General features: G+C 33.6%; 2 protein-coding genes across 6 annotated transcripts; one reads left to right on the forward strand and one right to left on the reverse strand.

The window, feature by feature from the left end:
* Positions 1 to 899: 899 nt before the first annotated feature.
* Positions 900 to 4,626, forward strand: LOC148605804 (perlucin-like). Its single transcript, XM_088550358.1, has 3 exons — positions 900 to 1,072; positions 1,836 to 2,024; positions 4,366 to 4,626. Exons 1-3 carry the CDS (start codon positions 940 to 942, stop codon positions 4,617 to 4,619), a joined length of 576 nt encoding a protein of 191 aa, XP_088406484.1. The 5' UTR covers positions 900 to 939; the 3' UTR covers positions 4,620 to 4,626.
* A 2,045-nt stretch (positions 4,627 to 6,671) lies between these two features.
* On the reverse strand, positions 6,672 to 21,818 carry LOC148605805 (F-box and leucine-rich repeat protein 13-like). Of its 5 annotated transcripts, none has more exons than XR_015915959.1 (9): positions 21,683 to 21,789; positions 19,432 to 19,491; positions 17,221 to 18,181; positions 15,842 to 16,013; positions 15,179 to 15,342; positions 14,080 to 14,166; positions 12,683 to 12,797; positions 11,246 to 11,360; positions 6,672 to 10,132 (listed from the first exon to the last, which is right to left on the reverse strand). XR_015915959.1 is itself a non-coding variant. In XM_088549118.1 (9 exons), exons 4-9 carry the CDS (start codon positions 18,171 to 18,173, stop codon positions 10,037 to 10,039), a joined length of 1,587 nt encoding a protein of 528 aa, XP_088405244.1. In that variant the 5' UTR covers positions 18,174 to 18,181; positions 19,432 to 19,491; positions 19,582 to 19,664; positions 21,683 to 21,818; the 3' UTR covers positions 6,672 to 10,036. The 5 variants fall into 5 exon arrangements, 4 of the variants coding, with proteins under 4 accessions (XP_088405244.1, XP_088405245.1, XP_088405246.1 ...); XM_088549118.1 differs by lacking the exon at positions 11,246 to 11,360 and adding an exon at positions 19,582 to 19,664 and having other exon boundaries at positions 21,683 to 21,818; XM_088549119.1 differs by lacking the exons at positions 11,246 to 11,360; positions 19,432 to 19,491 and adding an exon at positions 19,582 to 19,664 and having other exon boundaries at positions 21,683 to 21,818.
* Positions 21,819 to 23,463: the final 1,645 nt, after the last annotated feature.

The following is a 23,463-nucleotide window of genomic DNA, read 5'->3' on the forward strand; positions in this document are numbered from 1 at the left end:
CGTTGAACAAATCTAAACCGAACCGCCTTTGGACTTAAACTTTATTCGGTTTAGACAGGTAATTGGTTTACCAAAGTTAAAACTACATTTAAGGAGGTAGACCTACGGTAAGGGACACAGCTCTTACAAATCATGGGAACGTTTGTATTCAGCATTTTACATCAATCTCATTTATGCATCAAAGTAACTTGAACGGATTTCATTCTGTTTCAGACGAAAGCTTGAAAGACTTTAGTGAAATTGAATGTGATACAAACATATCATTGATTTCATGAGTTATGTCCCTTACCCTATGTCTACCTCCTTTTACTGATAGAAAGAGGTGTTAAAATGTGTTTTGTTATAGATTTTCTAGTTTAGGTTTAGATCATTTAGGTTTCGATTTCACAGTACACAGATTTTTAAAAAGGTGGTCGATACAGATAATATCACTGCAAACTCAAAAAGGCTAAATGTGATATCCCGTCGGGACGTACAAATATAACGTTAATCTGATTATCGGAATTAACTTGATGTAACGTTGTCATTGAAAATCAACGTTAATTTCTAGAATCACGACAGTAGCCCGAGACAGAAAATTTTAGATAGCGAGTGTTACCAATCCTTGATTATAAGAAATATTTTAAATACGAGTACTTTGACGTCGTAAATATTGTCAAATTTAAGCCAGAATGATGTCATAACAAAACTTAATCCAGTGGTCTTTACTATTTCCATTTGGTTTATTTCAACCGCGAGCTATAATGATTATTCAATAGCTATAATCATTATTTCCATTGCATTAAAGGTATAAGTATTGTACAAATCTTTTGTGTTATTCGCAATAAGATGCATTTACGTGTACGACTAATGTATATATGATATAAAAGTAATAATGTTTTTCATATTTGCACTACAGATTTTGAAATTCGTCTTCGAAGCCTGTCCGAATGTGTTTCGATGTGTATCAAGTCGATGAACTGTAACTTGTTGTATTTTAACAAAACCACTTTAGACTGCACAGGGATTGATGAAACACAGACAGGAGATGTTATGAAAACGAAGGATTTAGGAGCAGTATACATACATAAAAGTAAGAATGCAAATATTTCAGTTCAATAACTGAAAACATATAAAAGTGAAATGAAAAAGAACAAAAATATTTAACCACTAACAAACTTTTTTTCCTTATAAGGAAAAATTAATATATAAATATGATCACGTGACAGGATCAACGAAAATTAGCAACTGCAAAAAAATAAAAAAATAAAAATTTAAGGAGGCACACCTAGGATAAGGGACACAGCTCTTACAAATCAATGGAACGTTTGTATTCAGCATTTACATCAATCCTATGTAAGCATCTAATTAACTTGGATTCATTTTATTCTGCTTCAAGTGAAGGCTTGATTGAGAGGCTTTGGTGAAATTGAATATAATACAAACATATCACTGATTTCACGAGTTATGTCCCTTACCATAGGTCTACCTCCTTAATCACAGTATCTTTATGTCTGCTAGTATATTACATCGACCTTGTTAATTGTTATCAATCATCGCCCTGTGTTTTAAATCATGTATCTATTAACTCAATATTTTAGAATTGAAAAGAGATTAAATGAAGAAAAGACAAATATTAAAAAAATAAATTAATGAGAATAATTTGCAATTTCATTCATTAGGAGTTTTAAACGAAGGTACTTGGTACGTGTATTAAATATTTTGGACAGATGCAATCGTCCTTTAATCTTAAATAACTGAAGAAAAAAACACAAAAACAAACAAAACAAAACAAACAAACGAAATTTCTAGACAAATTTCGTCATATAAATTAGGAACGTTTATAAATATCGTAGATAAAAAGGCCTGCAGAAACACCGTGTATGAATACAGTTGGGAAATAGATGTTTGCATTCGGTTTTTTAAAACTAGACTTACTTGGGATAAAGCAAAGGCATACTGTGAAGGAAACTCGAGTCATCTTTTCACAGTAGAATCTTTAGTCAAAGAAGCCATATTCCTTCCAAAACTTAAGGAATTGCAAGGTAAGGCACCTAAAATCAATATTATGTCCTCAAAAATAGCAAGAATACAAAAAAATGAATAAATGAATAAAGTAATATACATGTAAAATTGCAAATTTCGGTTTGCTGTACATGTGTTTCAAGGAGTCACACTGCTCCTACTACTGGGTTGGTGAATACCCTCGAGGAACTATGGTCCACCAACATTAGCATCGACCCAGTGGTTTCTAAATACCAGCCTTAATATCACAAATTCGATATACTTTGTGTTTCAAAAGATAATCTAGTTAGTAGCAAAAACTTGTTTACTTAAGTACAAGTCTTTCAAAAAAACAGGCAGAAGGTGATTCATGCATGTCAAAAACCTACCAAATTCAGCTTTATTTCTTATCCAGAAACAGTAACTTAGTTTTCCATTTGGTTGTTGCGCTTTTGAAAAAAAATTATACAGATTGTGCATGAAATTTGCACTTTGCAAAAATTATCGTCCTTGATTTGGTTTGATTTGGTTGATTTTAGTTCGAGATAAATGTATGATTTTCTAGAAGTGCAGATCTGAATGCAAAAAAAACAATGTTTGTTTGGTGGGTTTTTCTTGACCATGAATAACTTAACTATTGGCAGTGTCTGAATTTTATGTGGACTGGTATTTGAATATTTACAAACCTTGCTTGATAAAAAGCACTCGTTTCACTTAAAAAGCCTTCATTACAATATTTCAAGATACTATATACGCCATAGTAGTTCAATAACTAGGGCATTTTTGTGGGAAATTTTGATCTTAAATGGCATCCGCAACTTCCAGTAACATTCCTGAACTTCTATGAAAAAATGAATGTTTTTCGAATCGTGGTTTATTTTGTATTCGCAATTTCGTTTAATTTTTGTGTTAATCTTTTTTAGTGTCGCTTTTTTCAGTTTAAAATCGGTGGTTTTCTAATACGAGATTGCGAAACTGCCAGGAAAAAACTATGTGTGTTAGTTTTTCGTTGCATTGTTCCTTTCCAAATCACAAAGGTTACTTCTGTTCTAGACGTCGAAGTGACCTATACAATTTCATTCTAACAGCAAAGACCCATGCAAATCACGTCGTGAAAGTACGGTAGTTTAAATGTTGGAAAGCTTGAACCGTAGACAAGTCGTCTCACGTCTGAACGAAAGCAGGAGGTTAAGCGCGCTATAAAACCTGGTTTAACCAACCTTTCATTTTGAAATGCCTGTACAATGGCTGTACCAAGTCAGGGCCATTACAGTTTTTTGCCCTGTTATTGCCATTTTTTTTTATACCGACTTCCCTTTTAAATTATTCCTTTTCTATATTTTATCAGGTCGATAATTTTATTATCACCCTTATCGATAATGACTCTCTAGTTTGAATACATTCGACCTCTTACTTTAATATCTGCATCATTTTAGTACCAGCATACTATAAAATATATAAATGGTAGAGATGATTCATGGTGCAGAAAAAAAGCCGAACAATCAGTGCTTTCTATTTCTACAAATGCTTTATTTATACATAACGATACTCTTTTCTCTATATTTAGAAGATTTTTATTTTCATATCCCACTGATATCAACCAAATCAATCGAAATCAAAGAACGGTAACTCTTGCATAGTGCCCGTTTCATACACAACCTATCGAGTTCTTATATCAAAATTTCAACAACCGAATAACAAATGAGACTGGTTGTGCGGTCTGTGGTCTATCCTTTCATCTGTGGCAACATCCCTTCAGCACCAGCGTTTGGAGTTTTCATATCACAATTAATACGTTATGCCAGAGCTTGCCGTAACTACGCAGACTTTTTGTGTTGCGCTAGATTCTTACAATTAGGATTCTGGAACAGGCTTATGTTGCTACAAGATTGAAGTCATCACAACAAAAGTATTATGGTCGTCATCATCAACTCGTAGATCGTTACAGTGTATCCATCTGCACCATGAAAACTGATTTGTTCGACGTGTCATATTTTTCCTTCTTTCTTTCGTCTATCTTGGACTTGACTTTTTATGAGCATCTCAGCGGGTGTTTCTGTAAAAGCAAAGGACGCTTACCCTACCGGTGCACCTGGTCCATCCTCCCAGTTTTGAGTGGAGGCCGGGTTGCTCTTTTACTTTTGTTACTCTGTATGTATTATTTCAGTTACTTTATGTTCTTTATTGTCCGTTGTCCATGTCTGGTCTTTGTCCCTGATTATATTCTTTTGATTTCCGCTAGAATCTTGGTTCCCTTGATTACTCTGAAACTGTTTTTGAATTAGACATCAATATTAAAGTGATTTTTGGTGGGCTGTTGACATGCATAAATCACCTCCTCACTAATTAAAAAAATAAATAAACTGCTACTTAACATTTCAGTAGCAGAAGGAATAACGCAATGGTGGATAGGATTACACGACCGAGATATTGAGGAGCATTTTAAATGGGTCTCGGGAGCGGAAATGAAGTTCACAAACTGGGAAGAGGGTCAACCAGACGACAAAGGCGGAAATAGCGGTAGCAGTGACTGTGTTCTATACAAATATAACAATGGTGACCAAACCTTTTCATGGTATGACTGGTCATGCAGTAACACAATGAATTTTATTTGTGAGAATAAAAACTTTACTTAAAGTAAAACTAAAGGCTTGTATGGTTTATGCATATCATCTTATCCCAATAATTTCACTTTCGAATAGATTTATAGATTCATAATGACGCTTACCCTACCGGTGCACATGGTTTTTGATTGAGCCCGAGTTGCTCATTTACTTTTGTTACTTTGTATGTATTATTTTAGTTACTGTATGTTCTTTGTCGTGTTTGTCTGTTTTCCATGTCTGGTCTTTGTCCCTGGATAACATTCTTTTGATTTCCGCTATAACTATGGTTCCATTGATTAATCTTTCTGCATGTCACTTAGCTCAAAACATTTATGTAGCTTTGTTATTGAAATTTCTATGGATATGATAATTGAGCATTTTGAATTTTAAAAAAATTATAACTTCGTACTAAAAAAAGTTACTTTGATTGAATTCCAAATCACGTAAAAATTCTATCTGTTATATCTATTTTTAATCACTTTTCTTCAATTTATGTACTAGAGGTATGCAGCAAAATATTTTCTGAATAACTAAGAGATGTAATAATCAATGTTCATAGGCATCCGAATAAAAATCATCTGTCATATGTATAGAAGAAAATTTTAAAAATCGCGTGCATCATTTTTTGTGAAATTTCCGTGTTTGACAGAGACTTGCCAAAAGTATTCGGTTTCTTGCAACATTTTCCCTTTGTCTCTATGCAAATTCACGTTTTTCAAAAAATTATTTGAAAGTTTTTTTCTCAATTAATTTTCATGATTTTTGACAAATAAAAAAATGGGCTATCAAACTTGACAGCAAACCATAATTCCCCTGCATAGAAATTACAATTGTGAATGATTAATTAGTTGCAACTCAAACACGATAACAGTGAAAGTCTCTGTGTTTGTTACAAAAAAAAGGCAGTCTAGTAAAAACAACAAAAGCAATGTCGATCTACGCCTTCATTTGCCCCGTGCAGGTCCGGGTGTTAAAAGAATAGGCCTGCAGCAGCGCGCTAAGCTTGTCGTAAAAGCCGACTAAATAGTGCTCAGAACCCTAGCGGGGGCAAGGGCGCTTTGCCCACAGAGCAACTGGATGTGTGCCCCATGTGGTGGAATGGGGTCCCCTGGCGTGTTACATGCTGGGGTTGTCCGGCTATAATACGGAAAACCTGACCGCAAACCATAGTGGTGCACCGTGTTGGGAAAGATGCCACGTTCCCCGCACGTTAGAGAATCCTACTGTGGTATTCTCCCGGAGTAGGAACCTTAGGGCTCCGCCACAGGAGGCAAAATTGCCCGACCCTACCCACCTCTCCCTATTTCCAGTGGCAATCAAAATTTGTCGACCCCATTGCCCTTGTGTTCCATCCCTTTTCCATTTCATCAGTTCATGTTCATTTTATCATCATATCATGTTCATCGTCTGAATATAGCTGAAATATTGCTGCTCGGACGTTAAACCCCAACAAACAAAAAAAAAAAAAACGCCTTCATTTCATCACATGAAATAACACATCCAAATATGAAAATAATCCACCAAATGATTTTCAAGTTAATATGATTATAAGCTATGCCTACGACGGACGAAGACAAAACAATGCCTCCGCACATGTGCAATCGTCTACTTCCGTCAGAATACTGATTTAGCCAATCAAAGTTCTGTCTTACATCTACATAAAAGGAAGGCCGCTGACGTTCCGTCCATATTACACGGACAAGGGTCAAAGTTCCTTTTTAGCAACAAAGATGGCTGCAAGTCGGAAGAGACAAAAGCAATATTCATAAAAATCACACTTTCCTTCATTTTGTCACAAGAAACAATATATCCATTTTGAAAATGATCTGCCAAATGTTTTTTTAGGTTATTGCAAGGACGCGTATTTTTTTTCGCAACAGAAAAAGCAATATTTGAAAAAAAAAGATTCATCGTGTCACAGGAAAAACGTACACAGATTTCAGAATACTTTTCAATTTATTTGGTCAGTCATCCGTCCGCAGGGCTACCCCCATTTTTTCCTTCGAAAAATCCGGTTACCGAATTTTCTTACCGTATGACAGAATATGTTAACCAGTGTCATTAAAAAATGAACAGCACATATTTCGAAAAAAAATAATATTTAATATCACAGACAAAGAAAGTCAATGTTAAATGATTCATAGGAATATTAAAAAAACAACAGATGAATCGTAAACAAATAAATAAATGAATTCAGTGAAACCTGTCTAAACCGAACACCTCTTTGACTTTTGAAGTTGGTTCGTATAGGGTATGTAAGTCTCGTCATGCGACCCCGTGATTTCACGAGAATGGGTCCTAGTCTACTATTCATAAGCATGGAGATTTTTCATTTATATAACGTTGAGCTCACTGTTAAAGGCAATACATCTTTTTGTGTAAAAAATATCGATAAAACATGACAAATATCTATTTCTACAAGATAAAGGTATTAAAAAAAACCCATAAAATAGAAGATTTTGCACTGCTATACAGAGTTTCAAGTACCCGGAAGTAGACAATAAAATGCAGATCGGTCTTCGGTTTTCAATACGTTCTACGCCGATAATTCCGGTCAAGAAAATGAAACTAGAACGAGACTTACATACCCTATTGACAGGTGTTTGGTTTACCAAGATTCAAAACATATTTAAATTGATGTAGAGCGTCTGTTTTAGACAGGTTTTCGGATTATTCAGGGTTCGGTTTAGACAGGTTTTACTAATTGTTTTAGTGTCATGATTCGAAGTAAACACGAAAATCAAAATTTACACAAGACCAGATAATGTTTTCATGCTGCAACCGTTCCATTTGTGCAGTCGAAATGGACTTGCTGCTATTCACAACTGATATACAGTCATTCACGAAATATATTTCTTTGCTTTTACTTCACAAACTTAAATTTTGAAATTTGTTAACAATTGCCAGCTTGGATTTAAAAACTTTTTTCTCGCTTTGAAAGGTTTTTCAATAACATTCTATGCAAGGCCCAGCATGATACGACTGAAGAAGTTGAACATTGACAATTGGTACTTCGAACCTATTAGACATTGACACAGGATAATAATTTGACCAGAATCAAACTGCCCCCTTTTGGCCCTCAATTCCTAAATAATTCCATTCACAGCATCAAAAAGCAATCCCAACATTCTTTTACCGGAATCATACTTCAAATAAGATCCATTTCGTTTTTATACAAGGTATCATTCAGACACCAAGAAAGTGTTTACTTCTGGTCCTTAACTCCTAATATAGATCAAGTCACAACACCCAAAATAAATCCAAGCCTTCATCTGGTGTCATCTTGTGGTACAATTTCAAAAAGACATTCATTTATTGAAACTCAACTTACTGTCCAGACTTCAAGTAAATGCATGTGTCTGGCCCCTCACTACTAAACAGTTCATAAATCAAATCAAAATCCTGAATGCTTGTTTTGGCTGTTAATGCAAAACAGTTGAGGTCATAACCCCAAACTTAAATGCCTACGTTCCTTATGTGGTTTAAATATAACCAAAATAGGTATACTATGGTGTATATGTCAACAAGACAACAACCCCATCAGGATGAAAATGTCAGCCCAAGGCCACCTGTTAGGTTTTCTATTAATGACATGGAAGCCCTCATACCACAGCAGGCTGCAGCTGGTCCCAAAATAACATTATACACAGGTACAACGAAAACTTTGCTAAATTTTATACAGAACGACCAACCAACACTAAATTTATAGCACCAAAACCAAGCAAATTTGTTGCGGTTGTATAGAGTTTTTTTTAATGCCAAAAAATAAAAAAATAAAATACAACATAAATTTTGAACTTGAATAATCAAATTGATGTTGCTTTAATGTCAAGGTCCTTTAAAAATATGGACAATCTTATTAAATGTAAGGGAACACCCATTTGATATGGGGGCTAGCTTAAAATATTTTGTAAAGGTTAAAATATTTATTTCTCACTTATATCAAATCAAATCATTAATTTTCGAATATATAAAAGCACAATGTTTGGATTAGAGTAATTTTTAAAAATTCAAATTTCAAAATTTTTATTTTTAAAAAACAAATGATCATCCTCTTTAAGTATGAATTGTCCTTCACCAAAAAGAAAAAAAAGAAAAAAAAGCGAAAAACAACAGAAATAAATAAATGTAAACATTAATGGAAATAAACCTAGGGTAAGGGACATAACTAATGAAGTCAGTGATATGTTTGTATCATATTCAATTTCACTATAGCCTGACAAGCTTTCATTTGAAACCGAATGAAATCAGTCCAGGTTACTTTGATGCTTACATGATATTGATGTAAAATGCTGAATACAAACATTCCAATGATTTCTATGAGTTGTGTCCCTTACCCTAGATCTACCTTCTTAAAGACCTCAACTGTAATATTATACCAATAGCTACTTCTCTTGAAACAATATATGCATTGGATATTCTACTGTAAATTAGTCATATACATCTTTTTAAATTTACAGTGAAAATAATGGTGTGTAATATTTATTTTTGTATCATACACGATATATATATATATGTAGTAGTAAACACTCGGTATCTTAAAGAGGTAGATCTAGGGTAAGGGACACAACTCTTACAAATATTATTGGGACGTTTGTATTTAGCATTTTACATCAATCTCATGTAAGCATCAAAATAACTTAGACTGATTTCATTCTGTTTCAAATGAAAGCTTGATATGCTCAGGTGACATTGAATAAGACAAGCATATCACTGATTTCAAGAGTTATGTCCCTTACCCTGAGTCTACCTCCATAAATCAAATTGTTTGACCAATTACACATTGTGATGTCAGACTCTTTATCACACTCTTGTATCACATGGCTAAATTTTATCACATTCCTAATGAAAATTCTCTATAATTGTCTCTGCTATAGCAACACATGTTCAAGTGTATATTACATGGCAAAATCTGTATCACATGCCATTGTCACCATCCAACCATATTGGCCCTTGAGCCAGAGGATCTTGTGCTGGTTATAGATATCTCAGGATTATACAGCATGTGACGCAGATTTTTCCATGTATTATTCTCTATGTATCATATATGTGGTAGTTAATACAGCAGTTTTAAATATCTCATGAGTCAAAAATCTTTGCCACATATCACATCCCTGAATGACAAGGCTAAACTTTATTGCATCCATACTTGGAATTCTATATCATTTTCATCATGGGGTCTCCACTATTTAAACTATTTAAGATAGTGTAAACGGCAAATTCTGTATCACATACTGTATCACCCTCTATCAAATTCAGACCTCAGACCACAGATACTCGATGATATAGATATCACAGGATGATACAGCATATGAAATAGATTCTACCATGCATTATTCTTCATGCAAACTTGTTCATTAAATTTTTGTAAACTCAGTAAACAGAGGGCATGTTAGATTGTGCAACTCAAGAGTAGGTCTGTCTGATGTTCTTATGGGTATGTTTGATTATGAAGCTCCATATTCCAATTCCTCCCCATAGTAGTTAATGGCAACCAGATCTCTTTTCTCTCTTACCACAGATTCTATCAGCTCATCTTTAATCTAAAATAAATATCACATAATTTTAGAGCTCATTAGACTTTCAAACAGTTTTTACAGGATTCCACAATAATAATTGAAATTGTTTCGCTTGCATCTCTACTTAACTAAATGTTTATCATTCCATTGAATTGGCACTAATTTTATTACAAAGACCACCTCGGTGGTCTCAGGGTAGCAAGCTCGCCTTGAGTGCTGGAAGTCATAAGCTCATTCCCCAGCCTTGCCACTTTAAACTTGGTAGTCACTGCTTCTCTGCCAAGCAGAACATTTGCATTAACTAAGTTTTCAGCTCAGCATCTGCATTTACTTTAATAGACCAAGACTCCAAATTTTGTCACCAAAAAAATCACAACATCAATAGTTCAGGAATAAATGTCCAAAAAGATGTCATGTTCATGAATTTACTATGGTAAGTCCATGGCCTGTAATTTGGTCAAATATCACTGAAACCTTACCAAATGTTAAGTTAATCAATAAACATACTTCATTCATGTACATCTCATTATTTGCAAATGTAAGAAAATTTTCAGAAATCATGTGTGATCAACAGACCAGATAATAATCTATAACTAATAGGATAATTAATTGGATAGAAAGAATAACAAAATATTATCACGAAGAACGCTTAGATTTGACGAGTCCAAGTTCCGCGCAGGAGTTATTCCTTCACACATTCTTGGCACAAGTGATTATATTTTGGTTATTCACGATAACCAATTGATTATCCTATTTATTATATAGATTTCCTTCATAATTTTTCAATATTTTCAACATGGATTTAAGATTTTGCAATTGGCGGATTGATATCAAAGTTGTGACGTTTTGGTGGGAGAAAGTGCGAGAGTGAAATTACCAAATTTATTTCACAGTGTGAATTATCGAAATTTATTACACTGAGAACATTCGATACGACACTGCTATCTATAAAATAATGTTGTTTAACTTAAATTTCTTGCCTTTTAGGACCAGACATTCTGATCATTCAAACAGACCCTATCTTGTACCTCTTCTGATGATAGACTGATGAAGCATGTGAAGTGTAAACCTTTAGTCCCTTTCGACAACACCAGTAGAGGACTACTGGGCATGTCAAACTAGTAATTTACCACCTACCCTGTTGCAATGGCTAAGATCTAAACTTTGTAGATATGGGAGATTTTCTGGAATTCTAGCAAAGCAGTCCCCTACCATCTGCTTAATTCCCTGAAGTTTCAAAGCCTTCAGTTCTCTGTAAATACATGCAAATAAAGAGTGCTTTCCATTATGCAGTATTTCAAATGTACCTAAGGCCACTGGTTGTAATTTGTTGGCTTTTTGGTCAGATGAAGTTTTGTTCAAACCTTCCCCCAAAAAAAGACATTTGCTTCTTCTTAATTTCTAGTGTCCCCAAAAATGTCAAGTATAGCAATTTTCTATGAAAATTTATGGTCAATCATGGAAGTTTCATTGCAGCTGATCTTAAAATTTTTTCCCTTTCCACTTGTTAATTGAATAACATAGAACATAAGGGTATGATGTATGAAAAGATTATGTGACAGCTAAAGCATGTTGAACTAAATATTCCTTGAAATTTTAATTTCTTTAATTCGAATGAACATCTTCAATATTTCTCTTCATTAAACCAACAAAACCAAGAAACCAAGCCCTACATATTTTAGTTCTATTTAAGGATTTTCATTGTTTGCTACCAAATGTTCACATACATGTAGTGGAATATAGTAACTATACAAAATTTGGAAGTGTAATCAATTTCATGAAAATGCATGAATTACAGAACATGTACCGATCCGTGCATCTAAAATAGCCATCGGTCATCTATCACACAACACTGATCAGTTTCTGATCAGTCATAGATCCGTCAAACAGATCCATTAAACCGATGATCCCATCACAAGACCACTGAGCTGTAAATATATTATACAGAATTCTGTTGTTTCGTTTGCCAATGTTTACACATACTTACTAAATGTAATAAAGTTATACATTAATTTATTACTATTATTTTACATTTGTTTTGTTTTTAACAAAATACGATCTGTTTATTTATTATCTTAAATTTAAGATGAATTTAATACCGTATTATATTGGATTTCTTCTACTGGAAATTCTCAAATTTACATGAACAGATTATCAGTCATTTTACATAAATTCTAAAATGCTACAAGTCACACTATGAATTTAGTTAAGGAATGAGCTAGGTTTAAAAAAAATGTAAATGTTAAAATCATGAAAATTAGTACGTGCAAACAAATGTACAATTAAAACTACATGTATTGAAAGATGGTACAGAAATATTTCATATCAAGTCCATGTGTTTTAGCTTCACATGAAATCTCACAAACTACACATGAAACCAACATCACATCCAATGACTTTTGTGTGAAAAGTTCATATGTAATTTGAGTGAAGACTAACTCCACATAAACTCTTATACAAGGCAAATTGTTTAATAAAGATGAAATTCTATCAACTTTACTTAAAGTACAGATAAACTTGTTTCCCCCTTGGGTACTGCATAATGGAAAGGACCCCTACTGATGATGGACCTACCCTATTACATTGCTTGAGGTCCAGTAGTTGTAGATGGGGCATTTCTGTAGGGACACGACCAAAACACTCTCCATAGATCTTATCAATACCTGTAAGGTCCAGTTTCATTACATTTCTAAAAGCAAAAATTTTCGTCAGATTTGACATAAATGTTTTACTTGTGCATATAAACAACATAAATTGTTGAAAAACTACCATTAGTTTTGGTGGGGGTACCAATTTCTGTAATTTTCAATATCGAATCAAATCATGAATTCAAACTGCAAATTTCATGTTAAAATTTCCATTTAAAACTTTGATGTTGTAATGAAATCCATGAACGAATGGAATTTGGACAAACAAAGAGAATTGTATAATCACAGAATAGAACTTCATTTTAAATCAGTATACTCGTATATATGTTTTCAGTATACAAGTATATATGTTTTCAGTATCACTAGCTCCAGTGATTACAACACAGATAGTCAAATAATGGTAAACTGACATCTTAAAGTCTAAAACAATTAATCAAGGAAAGTGTCAAATATGTGTTATTTTTGCAAAATATTCTGAACAAAAAATCAGCCAAAATGAACCCCACGCAAATAATTCCATGTTTGGGGAACCACCATTTGATTTCTAGAAGGGGGGTGGTTGAGCAAGAATCAAATTTAGTGTCCTGTTTTTTTTTTCAGTATCATTTCTGATCTTACTGTTTTTCATTGTAACCTGTCCTAGATTTTTTCTTTTCAAACCAGATCCTGATTTTTTTTCTCTACCACTTGCATCCTGTCTTTACTTTACCCAATTGTTCATGAATATTTAACCATACATCATTGTCCTGCATTTTAATTTTAAATTAAGACGGTTGACCCCCCCAAAAAAAAGGTTCCTCCCTAACAGTAGGTAATCACATAGGTATAGATTTTAAGTACTTAAGTTTAATATTCATTTCTATCAGCAAATGACTGGAGTTAGGAATATGAATAAGTTATAAAACTGTATTGCAATGTTTAGTCATTAGAGTTATTTCTCTAAATTTTAACTTTTGTTTCAGTCCCATAGCAGACCCCACTAATTTGATCAATAATTCGAATAAACACATTCTATAAGTTTGCTCACAAATCATGACCTGAACTTTCAACATCAAGTCCTTCAATGTCAATACAAGTTATGAGGTAGATCAAGGCTTAAGGGCATAACTCTTGAAATCAAATACATGTTTGTATCATATTCAATTTCATAAAAGTCTGTCAAGCATTTATTGGAAACAGAATGAAATTGATTTAAGTTACTTAAGATGCTTATATGAGATTGATGAAAAATGGTTTACACAAACGTACCAATGATTTGTAAGAGTTATGCCCTTTATTCTAGATCTACCTCCTCAAGTTGTTTTTTATATCCATTGTTCTTACCTACAATGGTCAACAATAGAGGTTGCTCCTAAATCTGTAATATTCCAGCACCAACATAATGAAAGGGCTCTCAAATTCTTACCACAGCTGGAAAATCATTTATTCATGATCAGTGTATTTTCTCCTACTTCAAGTAATCTAATAATTTCAACAAAGTTATATCAATAATTCAAAAGTTTGTGTTTAAATTCAAAGACTGTAAACTCGTTAATTATTAAGGCTAAGTGAACCTTTTATTACTTTTGGGACTTTTTCAGCTTCAATTCATAGTTCATTTCCATAGGTAGTAGTCTACCCCTTGCAACAGGATTTAAAAAAAAATCACATTTCCTCTTCCACTCACAAGGAAGGCACCACTCTGAATATTCATGTACTCATTTGAATTGTAAGATAGCCAAGTTTTAGAAGTTCAAATGCCCCCCCCTTTCTGTTTCTCACTTTCAGGAAAAATACAAAAGGGAAAGGAAGATTCCAACCTCAAGAGCTCACCTTGTACCTGCCATGAAAACAAGTTACATGAAGGTTCCTACATCAAAAAAGTTTTTAAAACTGAAGACAAAAAGGCCATAACAGAGTCAGTTGGAGAATTGTTACTGTTACTCCAGCAGTCCTTTTCACAAAATATCGCAAGTGTAAAATTAGTTGTAAGTCATGACATCATAAAAAATCAAAGTATTTTGACATCATAAGTTATGACTAATTTTGCATTTACGATTTTTTTGTGAAAAGGGCCACAGTATTTGAATTATCCAACTGCTGATGCTTCAGTATTTTTTTGTCAAGAGACATGTACGTTTTACTACAGGCTGTAAAGGTTCAAAAGAAAAATTAATTTGATTTATACTTCATAGTTGTCATCAGCAGAGAAATATGCTGTGAAAAAGATAAAAAGGGAACCAGATTCAAAAAGTAATGTGAAAACACTCAACTATATTGTATCTCCAACACTTATTACCAATAACTTCAGATGCATGTCTGATCCTCAACTTATCTGGCGAATTAAACTTATCTATGATCTTTTTGTTGTTTTTGTAAAAAGAAAACAACAATTCAACTTATAGATGTTATAGGTTGAAAAGTACAGTAAGTATGTTACTACCATTTAGTTATTTGCTGGACACAGCTATCTTCACATCCTGTACATTCCGACAGATCTAGCGATATCAAGTTTGACATAGCAGATGATGAAAACAAGCCAATCAACCCAGCAGTGGTCAAGTCAGTTCCTTTACGTAGTCGTAAATTTCTCAGTTTGTGTAGATTCTGATAATGAAAAGCAAAACCATTTAAGGAGGTTGACCTAGGGTAATGGACAGGACTGTTTCAAATCATTGGAACGTTTGTATTCAGCATTTTACATCAATCTCATGCAAGCATTGAAGTAACTTGGACTGATTTTATTCTGTTACAAATGAAAGCTTGATAGGCTTTGGAGAAGTTGAATATGATACAAGTATATCATTGATTTCAAGAGTTATGTCCCTTACCCTAGGTCTACCTCCTTATGTCTGTTTTTGCAATAATTTCCCCTCTTCACAAACCAGACACAAAAAAAGTCCTCCTTACTTTTATTTGCTTTGTGAGTGAATGGTCCTATTTTACAAATTGAAAAATTGTGCAAAAACTGTGTTTAATCCTTTATTATAAAAGGCAGTAACTTGTAATTTTTTTACTTCCATCCAATAAAAAATTCTGGAGAAAACATTGTTTATGTATACCACAAAATATCCCTCAATAGACAAGATATTAAAATATTACACACCTGCAAGTATGTTAGACTTTTATCTGTTATAAGTTCACAGAATGATGATTCAAAGGATGTAAGTTTTGTACAGTTCCCAATAGCCTTGTAACACTCATCCGAGATCTCAGCTCCATCTATAGACAGTTCTTGTAAATGCTCAAAATGCTGCTCCGCTAAATATGTTACTGGCCTAAAAAACACAATACAGATAGTGGTACAGATACATGCAAGATTATAGCAATTTGAAATAAAGTGATACTTAAACTGTATTTCAATACAAATCTACATGTACTCAGCCAGTTTTCAAGTAATTTAAGTAGTTCTCTGCCCTACAGGTTTTGTGCACATTAAACCAATATGTCCTATTTCATTACAACAGAACACCCATGTCATTTTTTGACACTTTCATTAAAGTCTGAATACTAAGGAGCCAATGTCATGATATAATTGTTCCAGTAATTGACCTAAGTCACTCTGTAGTCTACATGTAGCTAGATTTGCATTGTATTTCTTATCAGTCCATTTCAAATAGCTATAGTTTATTTCAGTCCTTAACTAAGGTAATTTAATTTGGTAATCTTACATGTACATACATGTACCTACATTGCAAATTTTGAAGTGTAAAGGGGCCATATCTTCTGAATAATACATGCAATATAGTTTATATACGTCCATCTGTACATCATATGTTGTGACCCGTGATATGGTGTCAAAGTTTACAAAGTTTCCCAATTATAATACCAATTTTTTTATTTCATAAAAAAATATGACATTATAGCAAAATCTAAGACACTTTTAATGGAATAGTAACAGTAGAGTATGGTCCACTCAACAAAATTCCAGACAGTAGCAGCCAGAAATTGAGCCCATCCTAGACAATGTAAGATAATGCTAAACCAACTGAGCTTAAGAAGAACTTGATGAACACACCGACAGTGTAGCTGAGAATGGTATTTGATTCTACCAAAGAGCAAAATCCACCTCTACAGATAGATATAATGATAATAATATTCAAAACTATCACTTTGGTTGATGTATCATTTTAAATTGGCAGCAGCCAGCAGAAATTAGAAACTAGAAAACTATTAACAATGCTTATCACCATTAGCCCATTTGTTAACATTCATCTCTTGACCTCAAAATTGATCTGGATCAAAATATAAAATAGAAGATGCACAATGGTAAAGAATCTGTGAATGTTTCATTAAATTCCGTTCAATGGTGTAGGAGGAGTAATGGATAAAAGATGGGAGTTACTACTTTGCATTGCGAAAGGAAAGAAAGAAGTAAAAATGTGAAAGAAGGAAGGAAGGACAGACACATCTTTCACTTTTATACCCCCACTCAAAGTGGGGTGAATGTAGTAAGCAATTCATACAATAAGAAGAACAATATACCTTTCTTCTATCCAAGATATTCCATCTATATTGATGCATCTTATACAGTCTAACTGTTTGGCCAACCAGTAAAGATCTCCATTATCTAGTACAGTGTGTGAAAAATTCATGTCTTTTAAATGCTTACATCGACTTAGAACTTGTAAACTTCCAGGTTTAAAGCTTGTGTCACCTTCAACATTTATACTTTCCAGCATTGGACATTTATGAACAATGATTCCTAACATTACACTGTTAAAGTTTTGACAAAATCCTAAATCTAAATGTTGAAGATGAGAAAGAAAGTCAGAAAATACTGTAACTTCACTTTCTGAAATAGTCTCTCTACCATGTAGTATTAGCGTTCTTAAATTTGTTGCCCTTGCTATGAGTCTACATAAATTAACTGATGGAATATCTTTGTAATTGTGTAAATCTATTATTTTCCATAAAACAGGATCAAATGCTAAATCATACCATAGTTTACATACACATGATACCCTACTACATAGTTCCTCTTGAGATATGTAGGCAAATATTTTCAAGACCAGCTCTCTTGGAAGACAAATTATAGGAGAAGAACAAAACAAGTCCTCATCGCTATTTTCAATCTGATGAATTTGAAAATTTCCATTAACTAGTTCCTCTGAATCACTGTCAGCATTGTTTTCAACACTCATATCAGTACTGGTTATCTCCCTTGAGATAAACTCCACGTCTTTTTGAATAATAGAACTCATGATGTGCTGAGGTTCTTCACAGTTTTCACAACTACTTCCATAATTATCAACATTGTTATTGATAATAGTATGTTCATTAGTTTCATCATCCAAAAATTGAAGATGTGGACATTGCATTTTAGATACCTGTGTTTTAATGTTATTAACAGGAGGAAGTTGAGATGACTCTTCTGTATACCCACTGTCCTCCAACAAATCTATGTCTTTCTGCTCAATCCCATTGTTTGATGCCATTTTTCTGTCTACAAAAACACTTGTAATTATTATTTGAAAAACAGTAGAATTGAATAAATGTACTATAACATTTTTTTTTAAAGATTACACACAATCTTGATGTTTCTGGTGACTTATTTCAGTAGTTAAGAGTAATCAAGGGAACCAAGGTTATAGCAGTAAACAAAAGAATGTAATCCAGGGACAAAGACCAGACATGGAAAACAGACATACACAACAAAGAATAGCTTTTAGCTTCTTCTGTAAAAAGAAGCCCCCTTAGAAAAAAAACAAAACAAAAGTTTCCTAGATACATTGTAGTCTCAGAATTTTTTTTTGAGGTCCCTAATTTACTACTCGTAACAAGAAGTCATGCAAATTTTGTAAATAAATTTTATTTGAAAAAAAAGAAGAAATATTTATAATTAAAAACTCAAATACTTTCTATTGAAATTTTAAGTCATGTCCCCTAAAATCTAAATCAGCTCAGGATGTACACATATGTTCTGTACCATTCTTTTTCATGTGCCACACATGGGAATCATTTGGTTGGCAACATATGATTATCATATAAATCAAGCACCATATGATAATCATATGTTTTTCACAAACATGATTGTCATATGTTTTTAAGCCCAAATTACCATATGGGAATCATATGATAATCATATGACTATCATATGTTAAATATCATATGATTGTCATATGATTATCATATGAATCGAGCACCATATGATTATCATATGTGGCACATTTGGCTGTTAATGGTAACTAGTGGAATCTCAGTTCATGACCACTCAGCCCATAGACCACACTACTTGGCCGGCAAATACAATTTTCTAGAACTTGTTTAAATTAAATAATTGAAGAATTTATTTTATGAATAATATCTAAAAACATTATCATAATTAACTTAGTCGTTAGTTTTGGTGATGAAATGGGAATCTTAGGATGTTCACAGACAGTCACTGTGTATTTTGAACCAGCTAATATCATGAATGCATCTAGGATGGAATAAAATGCAAAGATATACAATCACAATATAAAGCATCACAAATGTACTTTAATGACACCAATTTTAATCAAAATTCTGAAAAAAACTGTATCAATTTGAACATTCTCATTACAAGCCATGTGATCACAATCTGAAATGGTCCGTTAGGACAGGATTTTTTAACTCCAACCAGTGTACATTCAAAAAATCTCAAACTTAGACTTTTGCCATTCTACATCATGAAACTGCAGAAATACATACATGTACACATAAACAAAAATTTACCTAATTACAGTTGTCTGTCTTGATTACATTTAGGAAACATCTTTCCAATACAAACTGTACCTAAGAACAAAGTACAAAAGAAAATGAAATGGGAATAAATAAATGTTTTTTCTATAAATCTAATTTACATATGCAGGGTTTGACACTTACTTCATTTGTTTGGTAGTCAACAGGACTACTTCAGAGGTAAAACAGGTAGTCTGCAGATTGTAATGACTGTTCTGGTCTCAGATCTTAAGAAAAAGAAGGCAAAATTTAGATAGCCCATAGTACAACCATGAAACTTTTTCAGGTAGACCTCTCCAAAAATTAAGGTGGTTAAGGACTACCTGATTACTGTTAGTGTTGATCCCTGATATAGTTTTCGCTATTTATCACAAGTGGTGTTTTGGATAAACAGCAACTATTTTCATTTACAAATGTGTACATGTACACATATACACTTTCTGTAACATGCATGTACATGTACTTTAACCCTGTCATATTTTTTTGTGCCAGTCCAAGTCAGGAACATCTGGCTTCTGTATGTCTTGTTTCCTTTTCATGTTCAGTTTACACTACATGTCAAGTCATGTGAGGGTCTCCTCTTTGTTCTTTGAAGACCCAAAGGTGGCATTGAGCTGACATTTTTCTTCCTGGTGTGGGGGGGGGGGGGGGGGTGGGGTTGTCTCTTTGACACATTCATCATATCCATTCTCCTAATATTTACTACAGAATACATGTACAAAAACATGCACATGCTGCTATTGTTTCAATCTCAGTTTTGCTTTGTTTCATCTTTAGTTCCTGGATTTAAATTTCTTTAGACAAACATCCAAACAAAATAATACACAAACTTTATTTTCCCCTCAACAAACAATTATTCAATGGAACCCAATGATCAGGAAATTTTTTTCAAATAGGCCGTCATCAGCGGTTTTTTCAAGCCTTTTGTGAGTATTTAGTCAAGACTTAAATAATATTGTTTAACTCTGACCCTGCATTTCCCAGTTACTATGAACCTACATTTACTGTACCTTCTGAAGCTAAAGTACGAAACACTACAGTTGACAGCTTTAACAGTGCCATTGGTACATACATGTAAATGTACATGTAGTCTAATTCAATAAGTAAGCAAAAGCTCCATCTTAAATGTACATGAAAAGATACAATATATTCATCTAAAAATTAATCATATTGATCACTTGAGAAACTTTCATCAAAGCAAAATGCTTCATCAGTATCTATTGAAGCTTTCAAATACAGTACACCCAGAGAGTATAGATTCGCAAACTTCCATTTTGGTGTCACTTTTCGAAATTACTCCAGGAAGAAATTCCCCAAAAATACCATAAAAATCCCGAAGTGATCTTGGTGTACTTCCTCCAAAAGGAAATAAAATACTCCCAGTTTTTTTTATTTCCCAGATTATCCTTTGAAGTACCACCTACATTCTGTCTTACCCTTCAGGTGAATATGGTTACAATACACAAGGTAATAAAATACTTGGAGTGACTCCGAAATACTCCAAAAAGACAATAAAATACTCCCAGATATGAGAAATCACTTGAAGGACTTTAGGAGTGGACTCAGTTAAACTCTGTGATCCACTGGACACCAAAATAAAATCCTCCCTTTCTGGGTGTACTGTACATGTATTGTCATAATCACTGCCCAAACAAACTGTTTCAAAGATGTACATTTATAAGTTATTTGATTTGAAATGTACAGATTATCATACACTTTTAATTTATTTTGTGACGAAAGCTTGCTTTTTAATGTGTAGAAATTCATATAATTATTCAAATATTGATCACAATCGAGAAACTTTCATCAAAGCAAAATACTACATCTCCATACACATTACATGTAGTGAAGCTTCAAATATTGACGAAATGTAGTCTAACACCCACTAAACAAATTGTTTCAAAGACATACAAGTTATTTGTTTGGAACTCCTCTGACATTTTCCAAAAACTTATTTACAGTTGTGATTAAACCAGGCATTCTTTGCTGAACCAGAAAACTGTTTGACCAGTAAAAAAAATGAATATCTTTTGCCAGCCGCTAGACATGAAAATATCCAAAATTAAATATGACAAAGATGTTACCGGTGAATGACATAAATCCACATGAAATAGGAGGGAACCTACCAAATGCTTCGCTCGCACTAAGGCTAATGCCTTATTCATATTGAATGCACGGCACAAAAGACGATTGATCATTGGGAATCCGAAGATATATAGAAAAAATAGTCATCTACTTTTGTTACCTTCAACTTCACTCTCAAAGTAAAAAATCAAGTTTTTAGATGCACTAATGATTTCAATACAGCAAAATATTTCGTCCGGGTGTTTCGTCAAAAAATTTCTTCAGTGTAATTTTTAATGTTACAAATAATCTTCAAATATCTCGTAGTATAAAACGTCCAAGTGATGCAGAACTAAAGAGAAAAACTGAAAACATACGCGGTTACTTAGATTCGGAAATGCATTTCCATGTGGATATATAGATCCTTTTGAAAACACATTGTTCCTAGTCTACGTTTTTGCCACATTTTGGAAAAATTGTGCTGTAAGGGGAATGGCTGTTATTATTAGAAATGATAGGAGAAGCTTATTGTCGATTCAGATGTCAAGAAGGAGTAATCAAGGGAACCAATGTTATAGCGGTAATCAAAAGAATGTAATCCAGGGACAAAGACCAGACATGAAAAACAGATATACACAACAAAGAACATAAAGTAACTAAAATCATACATTCAAAGTAACAAAAGTAAATGAGCAACTCGGACTCCACTAAAAACTGGGGGCATGGACCAGGTGCACCGGTAGGGTAAGCGTCCTCTGCTTTTCTAGAAACACCCGCCGAGTTGCTCATAAAAAGTCAAGTCCGGGGTAGACAAACGAGGAAAGGAAAACTATGACCCGTTGAATAAATCAGTTTTCATGGTGCTGATGGATACACCATAACGATCCACGAGTTCATGATGACGACCATAAAACTTCTGTAGTGATGACTTCAATCTTGTAGCAACATAACCCTGTTCCAGAAGCCTATTTGTTAGAGTTCTAGCGCGATACAAAAAGTCTGCGTAGTTTCGGCAAGCTGTGGCGTAACGTATGAGTTGTGATATGAACACTCCATACGCAGGAGCTGAAGGGATGTTGCCACAGATGAAAGGAAAGTTGACAATTCTGAATGAAAAGTCATCACGTTTGTCATAAAGTTTGGTCAATAGTTTTCCTTTACCATCGATTTCTAAGTGTAGGTCAAGATATGAGGCTGACTTCACAGTGTCTGTAGTATCTTTTATCTCAAGTTCTTTTTGGTAGATGCGATGTATCAAATCCCCGAAATTAGGATTGTTTAAAGATAACACGTCATCTATATAGCGGAAACTGAGACTGAAGGATCTAGCCAAACAATATTCTTTCTTTCTGATCAGATCAGCTATAAAGTCAGCCTCATAAGAGTGAAGGAATAGGTCAGCTAGTAAAGGAGCACAATTTGTTCCCATTGGAATGCCGACCGTTTGTTGAAAAACGAGCAGTTCCTTTTGAAATTTTGTTTTCAAATTTGCTTGCAGGATAGGATTTTCTTTTACCGTTTTGGAGTTAAAGGGGTATAAACAAAATTGGGACACGCCCAAAACTTTCAAATATTCAACTTTCTTATTGTTGGTCCGATTTCGCAATTCAGTTCTTTTATTTGATTCCTTTTGAAAATCCCTGCCTATGAGCTTTCAGATATCTCTTACCATTTTCGAGTTACTAGGGGTCAAAGGAGCCACACACCACAAAAAAATCGACTTTTTAATTTTTAGTCGGATTTTGATATTTTGTTGTTGATTCTTTATGAAAATCTCTGCGTTTTCCAATCAAATTTCAGATATCTTAAAAAAAAATGATTTCCTTATATATGAGTCAAAGAGGACACTCCCCCCAAAAAAGGAACTCTTTAACTTTTGGTCGAATTTAGAAAATTTTGATTGAATTTCAAATTTTGTGTTACTGTGTCCAACCCAGTTGTTGTGTCCATAGTGAACTGTTA

The sequence above is a fragment of the Perna viridis genome, chromosome 10 (assembly GCF_037379345.1).
Source record: "Perna viridis isolate PV_CMFRI_1.1 ecotype Kerala chromosome 10, ASM3737934v1, whole genome shotgun sequence".
NCBI classification, from domain to species: Eukaryota; Metazoa; Mollusca; class Bivalvia; order Mytilida; family Mytilidae; genus Perna; species Perna viridis.